Here is a 14,406-nt window from a genome sequence, read left to right on the forward strand (position 1 = left end):
TTTCCTTACATTTAAACTGTTTTGGTATCAAAGGAAATATTTAAAAAGTGCAAAATATAAAATCCAGGAATAAGATACATGAAAGATAATTAACAATATGAAATAAAACTATCACATTTCTCTTGTTATATATTTTAATTCAAAATTTTATAACAGTATTTAACATTAAAATTTGATAAAAATCTATTAAAATGATTATAATCACTGTTGATATGATCAATAATATAGTCCTAATTTGTTTTTTCCTCTGTCCTTTTGTAGCTGTACTTACAAACACATTTTGAAAGCAAGAAGATTTTTTTTGAACAATTCTAATTTCAGGAATATATCATAATGATTGCTTCACATATTTCAATGCATAACTAATTTGGAATCCATGAGCACCAAAATTTATCTACATGACATAAAAATATTTCAAATTAAAAAGGAGGCAGCATTTTGCAGTCATTAAACAACAACTCTTATATCAGCATATCTGTGTTCAAGTGACACATTTACTCCACACTTGATGATCTAGACAAGAGTTGTGAAAAAATTAGAGATAATAAATATAAAATCCTTAATTCAGCTACAACTCCTTGCTTTCAAATAAAGAAGACTAGGCCAAATAAAATTTCTGTATCAGTGTGAAAACAGATGAATTACCCTGGACTAAACAGACAATTTGGACTTCCCTCTTTTACTTGATCTGGAAAAAAAAAAAAAGGACAATGGGTTATTCAAATAATAAGCACAATACAGAATATCCATGTCTACATAAAATACCATGACTTTAAAATGCTGTTTGACCTAAAGTAAGGGGGAAATGGAAAGGAAAAATGAGTTTATATGGCTACGAGTTTCTAAAAAAGAGTCTGGAGGCTGGCAGAAGGATTGCCCTCATGCACAACTGAGCAGAGTCAGAGAGACAGATAAAGCAGATACAACCCCCAGATATTGGTTCCTTTGAGGGCTAAAGAGACCCATGGGAGTTATGGTCATGGCCGATGAGGTTAACTACCAGGGCAGATGGCCCCTCTTTGGAAATGGTGTTTATGTGTGATGAATCTGGACTCAGATGGGATCTCCCTTCATAAGACTTTCATGCTAATGTGCTGGAGGTGCAGTTAATGTTGGGGCTTAAGATATATTTAGGGGATTTGAATCTCTGGACTGACAATGTGATAGCCAGGTCCTGAGCCTCAACAGACTCCAGCACCTACAATCTGATCTATTGGACTTACCACACTCAGCTAAGATGGAGTTGAAGAAGGACAACCACCACATCATGGAGCCTAGAGTGATTACAACTGAAAATGGGAGGATTGCATCCAGCATCCATGTGGAATCTGAGCCTCCTCTTGACATAGAGGTGCAATGGACACAACCAATCCAATGTCCACATAGAAGAGGTGGCATTGGATTGGGAAAAGTGGACATGGTGGACGATGGGTATGGGGAAAAGCAGGAAGAGATGAGAGGTGGAGGCGTCTTTGGGACATGGAGCTGCCCTGGATGGTGCTTCAGAGGTAATCACCAGACATTGTAAATCCTCACAGGGCCCACTGGATGGAATGGAGGAGAGTATGGGCCATGATGTGAACCATTGTCTATGAGGTGCAGAGGTGCCCAAAGATGTACTTACCAAATCCAATGGATGTGTCATGATGATGGGAATGAGTGTTCTTGGGGGGGGGAGAGGAGGGGTGGGGGGGGTGGGGTTGAATGGGACCTCACATATATATTTTTAATGTAATATTATTACAAAGTCAATAAAAAAAAAGGAATGAAAAAAAAAGAAAAAAATAATAAGCACAATAAAGATAGCTACCTATTATTAAGAAAAAAATGAATGCAAGGAAAGGAGGAAGGAAGGAAGGAGTTAGATAGGTACTATGAGAGAATTACACAAATAACAAAAAAAATGAAGCCTAATCCAGATAGTCACAATCCATCTCTTTAGATAGACTTTTTTCATAGACTTAACTAATAATTAGAATTAATTATTACTCTACTTTGACTTATTTATTAAGAGAAACTGTTCTTACAAGGACATTAATACTCTATGAAAAATGCCTCAAATACTGAATATCAATAAATAAAGAAGAAATTCCTCCTAAACCAGGAGATATGCTCCTTCAGTCTATGTGTACTCCCCTGAATGAAGAATTGAGATGTCCTATCACAGCTCAGTAAAAGAAAATTCTAGTGTGCACATCTTTCACAAGACATTGTTTGATAACCTTTAGGACAAGTTCCTTCCTCTCTGAGCCTCCTCTATTTGAATATATGAGACCTCAATTTATTCCTCATGTTACCAGATATGAAACAAGCACAGAGGATTTCTTAGAAACCATCAGTATTTTTCTTAAATTTCTGTATATGACTTCAAGCTATGTATGTTTTCCAATACCTTGAAATTGAACTTTGTAATTTATTTTGAATCACTTCTAATACCCATGACAAAATTACATGAAGGGGAATAAATATTAACCCCACAACATGTGGCTTATGATTACTTACTTATTCATTCATTCAATATTTGCCAAGCATTCATTATGCATCATAAATTGGTTATTTGTTACATGGAAGTTTCTTAGTATATTTCTTTGTTGCCAGTGTCTATCACATTCCTAGTACTACATTATTCCTTTGTGATAAGTGTTTCTTTGAAAATATAAAGATATGTGACAAGGTAACTAATTTCCCATAGGGAAATGGTGAGAAGAGGTGAAGAAAATTATCCAAAAAGAAATGACATTTAAGCTCAGACATAAAGAATATATAAATATTAACCAGACAAAGTAGGGATAAAGCAGGATAGAGAGATTCTATCAATGCTGAAAGAGCAAATCTGAAAGGACAGAGAAGGAAGATGCTTGACTAAGAAAAGGCCAGGTTGACTAGAATGTAAAGAGAAGGGAGTAAAGTTGAAGGACCTGAGGCTGGAAAACCAGGTGAGGGCTAGACCATGCAGATCTTGCAGGTAATGGGAAGAAAAAGAAAATGCTAGTAGAAATTCTAATGTACTTAAGGAGTATATAGAAAATAAATGATAGATATAGAAGGATCAATAGTAAATGTTTAAATGCATTCCTTTTAGATTAGAATGATAATCTCAGAATGCTATTTTTTATCAAATATTGTTTTTATTCAATAATAAAAATTCTTATAAGATTAGATAAATAGATAATACATTTGACTTTATCAATAACATTTTGTTTTAATCAAAGGCAACTTAAAGTCTAAGAGAACAAATCAAAGCTTGAGGAAGATATTTACAACATGAAAATTAAAAATTTCATTTTAAATATATTCAAATGAACTGTATACAACAGCTGATATTTGATGATTTTTTTCAAAAAGAATTGCAATTTTAAAAATTCAACCTAATAAAAGAGCTCAAGTAAATCAATAAGAAATGAAAACAGCAAACACAAAAGGGTAGAAACACAAAAGAACAAAACATGAATAGGCATTACTTTAAGTGAAAAAAGAAAACAGCCTTTAAATACATGAAAAGATGTTCATCCTGAAAAAGTTTAAACTACAGTGAGAATCTATTATAAATCAACCAATTTGGTATAATTAAAGGGTAAGACAATAAAAATGTTAGGATGGATATAGAACAAGAACACCTGGTGGTTACATCTATTAGTACAACCACTTAGGAAATTTTCCTGGAATTTTGTATTACATGAATAGGTGCATTCCTTACGAAATAGAGCATCCACATCTAAGTGTTTATTCTGTAGAAACTTGTGCATATAAACACCAAGAGACATGTACAAAGCACTATCTAAGTTTTATGTATAATAGCTCCAAAACAGAACTCCCCAAAATGTCCAGAGATATGAGCAGAGATTAATAAAGTGTAATTGTTCTTTGCAATGGAACACTATATAGCAGCAAAAATTAATGAGCTATGTTTTCCTAAATTCTTAAATCACTATGAAGGTTGCTGAATCATATAATGCTCAGTAAAAGATACACATCATAAAAATATACAAAAAAATATGCTCTAACTTTATGGAGTTTTAATCTCTATTTTACATAAAGATGCTGGTTAAATTAAAAATTCAAGATGATGATAAAATGGAAGGGGAATAGAATCAGAGTGGGACCCACAAGATGCTTCTGCTATACTGATAATGGTGTTCTACTGGTTATGTTCTTTTTCTCAAGCTGAATTGTGGCCACATGAGTATTCATTTAATATGTTTATGCATACTATTTCACAGTAAAGAATAATGGGTTAGGGACATCAGATTGCTTATACTGACATATGTTCTCCATATATGAGCTTATAGATAATTTCAAAAAATAAACCTGAATTAAAAGTGAAAAAAGCAATTTCTTTCACATCTCAGAATGATCTTATACATTCCTCCATAACATCAAATTTGAAATGACAATTGAACAACATCTAAAAGTTTTGATGAAAAATGGTAATCCAAACAGTTTATTCAGTCTAGGCATCTTTTAAATCCTTCACAGGAATAAACAACAATAACAACAGCTAAAAATAAAACAAATATGCAATCTATTCTCAGATGTATATGGATACACAAAGCATATCATCTATTCATACAATATACACTTTTTGCAAAAGAATCCTCAAACTGTTTACTAGACAACCAAGATTAAAATTACAATTAATGATTCCAAAATGCATGGCACGAAAAAGTTTAACACATTATCCATAATTTCCCAAAGTAATTGCGTAAACTTGAAATCAAATTCCCCAAAGTGAATCTTAGCTCTATCACTTTCTAATTGCATGACATTGAGTCTTATGTTCTTTATTAATAATATAATAATAGTCTCTATTTATTGAAATGACAAGTTTCTCATTTAGGAATTACTTTTGAAGGCCATAGTTCATAATTTTGTATCAATATTCATATGATGATTTACAAATTCATTTTCAAAAAACCAGAGACATTTTGACATATATTTGTTGCATGGATCTGCAAATATAGTCCCTAATTTTTCAGTTTACATAATCTAGTGATTTATAGTAACATCTTTGATAAATATCGTATAACAGAGGAAACATACATAAGAACAAATAAAGAAGAACTGTTAAAAAAAAACCAAAAACCTTCATCTCAAACCCCAAAGTAGCAATAAATTGTCTTAGATTTTAGGGGCCTCTGAGTTCTAGCCTTAGTCTATATTTCATGATTTACTATTCTCTCTTTCTTACTTGTACCAAGGAAGTGAATTCCAGTCTTGAATTCTTGCCCAATTCAGTGTACCTAATATTATCCTTGCTTCTATTTTACTATGTGTGACCATGCAATCTCCTTGGCCTACTCCATGGACAGAAACTTAACTTAGCGTGTCTAAATAGTGTCTAAAACCAAAATTGGTAGGTTATTTTCGTAATAATCCCTTGTAATACTTGGGCATCCATCTCAGAATCAAGCTCCAGGCAGTCCCTATTAGTTATTAAAATTTGACTTATATAAATGATTTCCCGTTCTTTACCTGAAAGTTCTGATCTCTTTCTTGAAGCAAATTCCTCCATCTTTTAATGTCTACCTTAAGCCGTTCTTTTGGAATAATCCCAGCTATTAGTCATCTGACTCTACAGTAACAAACTAGAATGAATATCAGAGTAGAATAATGTATTTGTCTTACTAAAAGATTAATTTTCCATTGTTATTTTTCTAAACCAATTTAACACTGTATTGTCTCACATTTATTTTCTCAAGTAAATTTAATTTCTAAGGATGTGGAATTTAGAAGGAACCTATGGTTAACTTAGATCTTTAATGTCGTGAAATAAGACATGTGATACGTAATTTTCTGTGCTCTTCTTTCCTCAGTTAAAAAACTCAAATCATGTAAAGATATATCATGCTAGAATTTTAGACTATCTCATAATAGTTACTGGGAATATAAGTTACATTTTTCTTTGTAATACTAGAATTCATTATCTAAATTTTTAAATTTAGATAATGCATTACACTTAAAACAATAACCTTGCAAATATTTACTTTGAAACTAACAAAAAGATGCTTGTAATTGGACATGTCTAGGTAGAAAATTAACGTTGCTTCAAGGTGGCTGGTAAAATTTAACATAAATGATCCATATACTTCTTTTATCCAGTTAATCATTTTCTGTGTATAAAAGGAGGACTGACATATGCAAATACCAAGAGTAGTAAAAAAATATGAGTTTTCTGTTAGTTCCACTAATGCTTTCCTAGGTAGTGAAGGAGATAACTTTGTTCTGCAACAAGTAATATTCCTGTTTCAGATCCTAAATTATCATTATAGACTGTTTCAAAGAGAATATATGCAAAATAGTTTCTCATATTAACAATGTCAACCATGGGAAGACAAAGGTTTATTGTAATTTTATTAATTGCATCTTGAAGAACAATTTCCTTCCTTTGTTTTGAAGTATGGTATATGAAATTATCTATAAGTGTTCTTTGCAATAATTAACTGTACTCAAACTTGTCACAAAATTTCCCAAAATATAACAGGTATATATTCTGCATCAGCTTTGTGGGAATGTTCCTCTGCTTTTAGCTTACTGGCACTCCCTTTGTGATAGTTTTAGGCTATTCCGGACTTTAGAAAATCCTGTCCTTAGGGCTAATCCATTCCTGTGGGTATAAACCTATTGTAGGTGGGACCTCTTTTTGATTAGGTTTCCTCAGTAGGGTGTGACCCAGCATGGGTCTTAATCCTCTTACTGGACTCCTTTATAAATGGGATGAATATAAGGATATATGGACTAAAAGCTATAACAGCAGAGAGAGAAAGCCATGAAGTCAAGGAGCTGAAATCAATGGAATCTGGGAGAGAGGAAGCCAGAAGATGAAGCAATGGAACTTGGAAGAGAAGAAAGAGACCAGCAGACTCCTCCACATACTGGTCCTAGAGAGCAAAGATTGCCTGATGATACCTTGATTTGGACACTTTCACAGTCTCAGAACTGTAAGCTTGGAAGCCAATAAACCCCTTTTGTAAAAGTCAACCCATTCTTGGTATATTGCTTTTGGCAGTTTTTAGCAAACTAAAATACCCTTCTAGGTTGAAGAAATATAGATTACAGGATCACCTGGTATATCACTGCAAAACAAAAACAAAAACATTTTTTCCCTTTTCAAATTACTGCATAATTAAGCACAACCAGAGGAAATTTAAAATAAAAAGTATTAACTCATTCAGAGTGTTTTATATACTTGCTGACTAGTAAAGCATTACAGGCCTGGTTATATTGTAAACACAGCACAAACACATATAAAAAATTTATATTCTATTTTGGTGAGTGGCTATCATTTTTTAAAATCTTAACATAGTACTTTATGATACAGGGGATTGAACAAATTTATTTATATACATTTCAATGGAATATCTGTCCATGTATTTGATTATTCTGGAAGCAGATAGCTATCACTGTTGAACAGGCATTGGATAACAGTGATTGGGAATTACTGATTTAATATTCAACAGTGAGATAGTTAAGTATTTTGAGTTCTGCAAACGTGCTAATATTTGAAAATCTTCCCAATGGAAATAATCAATTTTCCCTATTAACACTGTTAAAACCATCCAAATAATGTTTGTATATTTTTAGATGGAATTACATATCAACCTGAGAAAAATGATGTTCTTATTTTGAGTAAATATATATCTTTCATTAATCAAAATGATAAAATAAATTATGAAGTAATGTATAAAGTTTGATTATAGTTCAAAAAGACAGCAAAAAATTCATCTTCAGGGTAAAATGTTTGAGAACAATAAGACTAACATAGGACTGATTACTTATTGCCAAACACTTTATTTTAACTGAAGTATGTTTATGTTCTTAAGCATTACTTAAGCATCCTTAAGTATTTAGGTATTGCTCTGGGGAGCCAATATATATCTCTATATAATTAATTTATCAGTGCAAAGTTGACTATCTACTCCTATGACTTCTCATTTTGTATGTATTTGTGAGAACAGCATGGATATTCTCTATCTTCAGAAGAGTAGTATATATGGCATACCTCCTCCACTTTGTAGTTAAGTGGAACTTTAGTTGTATGTTAGTTTAAATGCTCTTGGGGGTGACTGATGCTCTTCATAGTTCCCTGTAGGAGTCAATAAAATACATTGTTCTATATGGCATATTTTCATGTAGTCTGTCTTCTCAAACATGCCTCCAAAATATGGTGTAATTCCATCCATTCAGTTTTACATAGTGAACAGGCTAAGTGAGAGAAAGTTAAATTTGTTTATAAAGATTTGGGATAATTTATGTTTCTTGAGAGGACACTTGAAGATGATTGTTATAAAAAGAATGAGTTTCAATTCCAAGGGTGATGATAAATCTCTGTATAGTTAATGATGGAGCTCCAGTCATGCATCCTGTTAGCATGTGAATGTTTTGGACCATGCCAATTGGAAAAATGGGTAGAAGGGAGAGGAAGAGACTTTGAGTGGTCCTGTGGATTTGGGAGTGCCTTGAGGTTTGCAGAGGAATTTTGAACTAGTAAAACAAATGTTGTCTAGGCAGTCATTTGAAATCATGTAAACTAATGTCATTTCCACTTTTTCCAGATAATTCCCTCAGCATTTTGGCAAAGCATAATGGATTCAACCGCCAGAAACAAGAAGTCTATCTTTTACCAATCATAATCAGTGACAGCGGGAATCCTCCGCTAAGCAGCACTAGTACCCTGACCATCCGTGTCTGTGGCTGCAGCAGTGATGGTGTTGTCCAGTCCTGTAATGTTGAAGCTTATGTCCTTCCAATTGGTCTCAGTATGGGAGCCTTAATTGCCATATTAGCATGCATCATTTTGCTGCTAGGTATGTATTTCCTTTATAGTCTGAAGGTCACCATTTTTCTGGTTCAGAAGTGATTATAAATAAGGAAAGCAAACTCTGATCTAGCCAGATATTAACTCTTTTGTCTTTTGGAGAAGCAGCATTTTCTTGGACTTCTCCAATAGTTGAGAGCATCAAGGGAACATGAAGAGAAAAGGGTTGTGATAGCAAAGGTTCAATTGGAGAGGACTTTTCAGTGCCTTTTTCAATAACGTTCCCACTAAAAAGATGAATGAAACTTAATGGTCATTGAATTGGGGTAAGAATTTATTACAATAGCTTCTATAGGGTAAGAAAATCTCCAGATCTTCAGATCCATGTCAATTTTCTTGACCAGGGGCTGCCATATTACTACAAAAGAATGGGTGAGTATTAACTCACAACGTTTGGTGAGCTAAAAGGAAAATAAACAAATAAATAAGATTTCTTCAAAATTACATTGTATTTCTTATACATTTTTCTTGATATTAACCTCAGGTTGAAACAAAGTTTGCAAATTAAGGTAAAACTTCTGTGACCTCTCCATTGAAAATACATAAAATTATAAAAATGAACTTAGATATAAGGAAAACATAAAAAGAGAAAAGTTGTTTCTTATTGTGACGTTAGGTTTAAAACACCTTAGAGCAAATGTGGTTACATCTGCTTCCCAGTTACCTCTGTTCTGCCGACTCAGTTCCCTGGATTTGAGCATCATTGTGATGTGGTGTTTTACCACCTTTGCTCTGAGTTTGATATGGCTGATTTGGCTAGTTAGATATATATTACTCTCCCTTTCTTCACCTTGAGATCTACCTTTCCAGTTAGAGGAGATCAGCCTTCATGCAAGGATAAAGAAGTTGTTCATTGAAAACTTGACAAAGTATCTCGACATCACTTCTTTGAATGAACATTATTTAATTGAGAAGGGTCTTGAAAAAATTTTAAAATACAAAATACACAAACATGATCTATCCTGTTCCTTTCTCTTTAAAAAAATCTGGAGACTAAAGCAGAAAGTTAAAGTATGAATTTCTTAGCTGTCTTCCACTCCATGCTATTCAGTCTAGAGCTCATTCCAGCATTAAATGCAGCTATCGCCATGAATAGATGCAAATGTATCTTTTTAACCCATCACCATTAACCAGAAACACCTTCAAATCTTGAATGGTATTTACTCAAATTTCAATGCTCATCTGTCAGAGATGTGTTTTGATTATTTCCCTAGTAATTGTCACTAAAGCTATACACTCATAAGTTTTTTTTTTTTAAATGTCCCTCTCTCTTAACATATATTGTGCATTGCTTGTGAAATTATATGCTAGTTTGGCTAATCGCTATTTCATATTTTTCCTACAGTCATCGTTGTGCTGTTTGTAACTCTGCGAAGACATAAAAATGAACCATTAATCATAAAAGACGATGAAGACGTGCGGGAAAACATTATTCGCTATGATGATGAAGGAGGAGGGGAAGAGGACACAGAGGCTTTTGATATTGCAACTTTGCAAAACCCAGATGGAATCAATGGATTTTTACCCCGTAAGGATATTAAACCAGATCTGCAGTTTATGCCAAGGCAAGGACTTGCTCCAGTTCCCAATGGTGTTGATGTCGATGAATTTATTAATGTGCGGCTCCATGAGGCAGACAATGACCCAACAGCCCCACCATATGACTCCATTCAGATTTATGGCTATGAAGGCCGAGGGTCTGTAGCTGGCTCCCTCAGCTCCTTGGAGTCCACCACATCAGACTCAGACCAGAATTTTGACTACCTCAGTGACTGGGGTCCCCGCTTTAAGAGACTGGGTGAACTCTACTCTGTTGGTGAAAGTGACAAAGAAACTTGACAGTGGATTATAAGTAGATCAGCAGAACTGAGAATTCTGTAATATTCTAGGGTCACCCCCTTTAGATACAACCAATGTGGCTATTTGTTTTAGAGGCAAGTTTAGCACCAATCATCTATAAACTCAACTACATTTTAATGTTGAACCAAAAAAATAATAAAAATAAAAAGTATATGTTAGGAGGTTATAAATCTTGTGGAGTGTGAATTAAAATATGTGGAGTGTCTAGAAGTCTTTGGATATTTGATATTTACCTGACCATCACTGGCAAAGATTGGGATCCTGGCTAATCCTTAAAGAAATAGTTTAAAAAGAGGAAAAAAAAAATTAAAGGTGCTTTCTTAGAAAAATGGACCCACAAGAAATATGCTGCTGATGTGTGTCTTCTGCAAGGATTTTCAGAAATGTGAAAAATTTTCCCCCCTTTTCCAACAAGGATCCCATCACAAATGTTGAAGCAATACTTGGTCTGCTGTACATTATGACTTTTTGGAGTTTGGGGAAGCCTCTTAGATTATACGGTACAGTGACCACATACTTTGTACATAATGTTGGCCCCACTTACCAGACTGACTAGCATCTTTAAATTTTGTGTCGAGCCTTAAAATATTCACATGCCCGTAATCCATTCCAGGGTGGGGATTGCCAACTCAGTGGTGGGAGGAGAGAAATCCCATTCAAACAGACTTGTTTTCTAGAAGCAGGTTTACTCGTTCCCTCCACGTCATCTTCTTCAACAAGGACACAAAAATAGACTGTATCACACAATGGACTACATAAGAGACAGATGGTTTTATTGCTAGCGCGTGAATTTATTTGTTTAATCCTCAAAATAAATATTTTATTGATGTCCATTAATGATTTTATTTATTAAGGTCGGTAACTATAGTTTAAGGGGGTATAGGGAAAAAACTAAATTATATCCATTAATAACCCTTTAGATTGTTTTATATATATATCTATATATATATATATATACCCACACACAATGAATGTGTAATACATGTACATTTTGGTGAGATGAGTATGGCAGGCAATATAATCAAAAGGGGAGCTAATACTCTCCTTGGAATAGAGTGTTATTGTGACTTGTGACTCGCGATGGCAGGAATAACATTTTCCCAGAGAAACTTTTGGACTGTTTTCTATTTTGTTCATTATTCTAGTATTTGGTGTTTTTACTACAAGCACAAACATCTGGAAATATATTGATTCGTGTGAATATTTAAGCTCTAGTCTTTTAGATATCTACATAATGCCCAGTTCAATAAACCTGCTTCAAGTTGCCCCCATTGTATTAGAGCAGGAACTGATTTGTACATAATTTTATTGCCTATGTTTTTAGCATTTCTCTCCCTGATCTTCATGGTGATGTAAAGAACGTTTTAGATTCCAAAAGAGAACAGCACTAGAAGATGTGAGCATTTTAAATTTGTAATGCAAAACCTGCCACTTAGGAGTAGAAAATGTATGATAAAACTCAACTATTACATGCAGATCATTTTAATTTTCTACTTTGCTTTAATGCAATATTGTTTATTTACTCCATGTATTGTATTCAGAGAAACTCCTGTATTGTTTCCTACTTTGTGAAATATATTTTTATAAATACCTCTGTTGTCATCACTTTTTTTTTCCAGTCAGATTAAGACCTATTAACAAAGAGTCTTCAAATTCTTCAAAGCAGAATTCTAGGTGATTCGATTTAAATCATCCCAAGGACTTATGTTGGTAAGAGTAATTGTTATGAAGCTCAAGAGAAGTGAAATGGCTTTCCAATGATCACACAGCAAGAGACCAGCAGGACATAAAAGTAACAAGGAGAACGAGAACCTCAAGCCAAGTTCAGGTGTGGATCCTCCAGGATGCAAGATGTTGAGGCAGATTTAGGAGAAAAAAATGAAAGAAAGAGCAACAAGATTGACAAGGAAAACTTTCAGTCAGGGATGCAGATCTGAAACCTATAAAAAGAAAGTGTTGAGGAAGGAGGATTTGACCAGAGAGCCTTAAACTGCAAAGCAAGTCTGACAGTCTCTGCCAGCTCAGAAGGAAGGTCTAGTACAAAGATTCTCCACTAGAGTCCTTCACTAGGGAAAATTATCCAGGCTTTAGGACCTCTGTTCAGCATAGGTTTGGCTCAAAAACTGAAGGCACCAAGTCTGGAGGGTGTTAGCCAATTGGAATCCTTACAGGTAAGTAGCAAGTTCATCAAATATGATGGAAGATGTGAGAAAGGCACCTCTAAGCTGCCCCATTCATGTTTCTCTGTAGGGTCATCAGAGTCATGAAATTTTCTTTTATTTCCAGTTTTTTTAATGGAAAATTTTCTTTTTTTCCATTAAAAAAAGTTCACTGATTGCATCTGTGTAGGCCACATTTCTTTATTAATGGAAGATGGAGATGAATGATCTTTCTTTAGTTCTTTTTTTTTTTTTTTTTTTTTGCTGGTTTTTCTGCTTGTTGTTTTAATTCAGTGTCTGCTTGTGGTTTGCTTGTTGTTTGTTCGTCTTCTTTAGGAGGCACCGGGAACTCAATCCGGGACCTCCCATGTGGGAGACAGGTGTTCAAATGTCTGAGTCACATCCGCTCTTGATCTTTTGATTTGAATGTCATACTTCAAATTTACAATTATCCAGTGACTTAAATGAGTCCTTGTTGAGCTCTTGTTACTTGAGAAGAGTTCCTCTTTTACACTTATCAGTATGGCTATTGGATACATTTTCTTGAGGTCAAAGTGATGGTCCAAAGTGACTTTCAAATGAAGTGGTTAAATGAACAAACTTCTGACAATAAAACCAGCTAAGTAATGGGATCATTTTAAGTAAAATATATACCTGCACTTGGCAGGGTGCCGAAAACAGTGTTTGGTAAATTCCAATTAGTAATAACAGTTGTGGTAATAATTAGTAGTACTATTCCAATTATCCTACAAGTTCTAAATCAAGGTGAGATTTTAAAAAAAAATTATCTCTTACACATCAGTCTCATTTCATTTTTACTTCTCAGTGAAAAGTAGCATAGATTAGAGAAACAAACACCTCAAATAGAAAAATTACATGCTTTTTCAGGAGTATAAAAGCCCTATCTTCCAATTTGTCAGTCAATGGATACTCTTTTATAGTGATGTCAGTTTCCCTCATCTTGCCTCAACATTCACTTTGTCCAGGAAGAGAGAAGGAAAGTGCGGATCTCTTGCTGATTTTTTTTTTTTTTTTTTGCCACTACCACCCCCCTAGCATTTCATGCTTAAAGCTCATTTCAGGTTGCATGACATGGAATCAAGGGGATGATGCTATGTCCTGTGTCCGTATTAGTATCAAACTACTCTTTTAGAGAAACTTGAATCTAAATAAAGATCTGAGGAACAACCCCTCCTCCTGCCCCACACAGTTCTAAATTTGATGACATATTTTCACTTTAGGGTTAGACTTACTAGCACTTCCTCAGTCTAAAGAGGTCAGTGGAGTTCCTGATCTTTCAAGGATTTAAGTACCCTTTGCTCACATTTACAAAACAATTATTTTTGTCTCTGTACATTGTCTTCTGATGCATTGACACTGGCTTTTTTCTTACATGTCCATGTAGGGTTATTTTTCAGATAAAATACTTATTTAGTCCATAGGCATTTTAAAGTGACTGTGGATCATTACATGACCCAAGGATTAGTTTCACTGCATCCTTTCAAACTTGGTCTTGCCCAGTGATTATCTGCTTAATGGATAAGAACCACTGAGTTGAAGCCAAGTGAGACA

General features: G+C 34.1%; 1 protein-coding gene across 1 annotated transcript in view; it reads left to right on the forward strand.

The window, feature by feature from the left end:
• Positions 1-12,265, forward strand: part of CDH8 (cadherin 8) — a 422,481-nt gene extending 410,216 nt beyond the window's left edge. The window contains exons 11-12 of the mRNA XM_058279904.2: positions 8,553-8,804; positions 10,161-12,265. Of these exons, the coding sequence (XP_058135887.1) occupies positions 8,553-8,804; positions 10,161-10,654 (746 nt within the window). The 3' untranslated portion in view covers positions 10,655-12,265. The remainder of the gene's footprint in view (positions 1-8,552; positions 8,805-10,160) is intronic.
• The last annotated feature ends 2,141 nt before the right edge of the window (positions 12,266-14,406 follow it).

The sequence above is a fragment of the Dasypus novemcinctus genome, chromosome 18, assembly GCF_030445035.2.
Source record: "Dasypus novemcinctus isolate mDasNov1 chromosome 18, mDasNov1.1.hap2, whole genome shotgun sequence".
Classification (NCBI taxonomy): domain Eukaryota; kingdom Metazoa; phylum Chordata; class Mammalia; order Cingulata; family Dasypodidae; genus Dasypus; species Dasypus novemcinctus.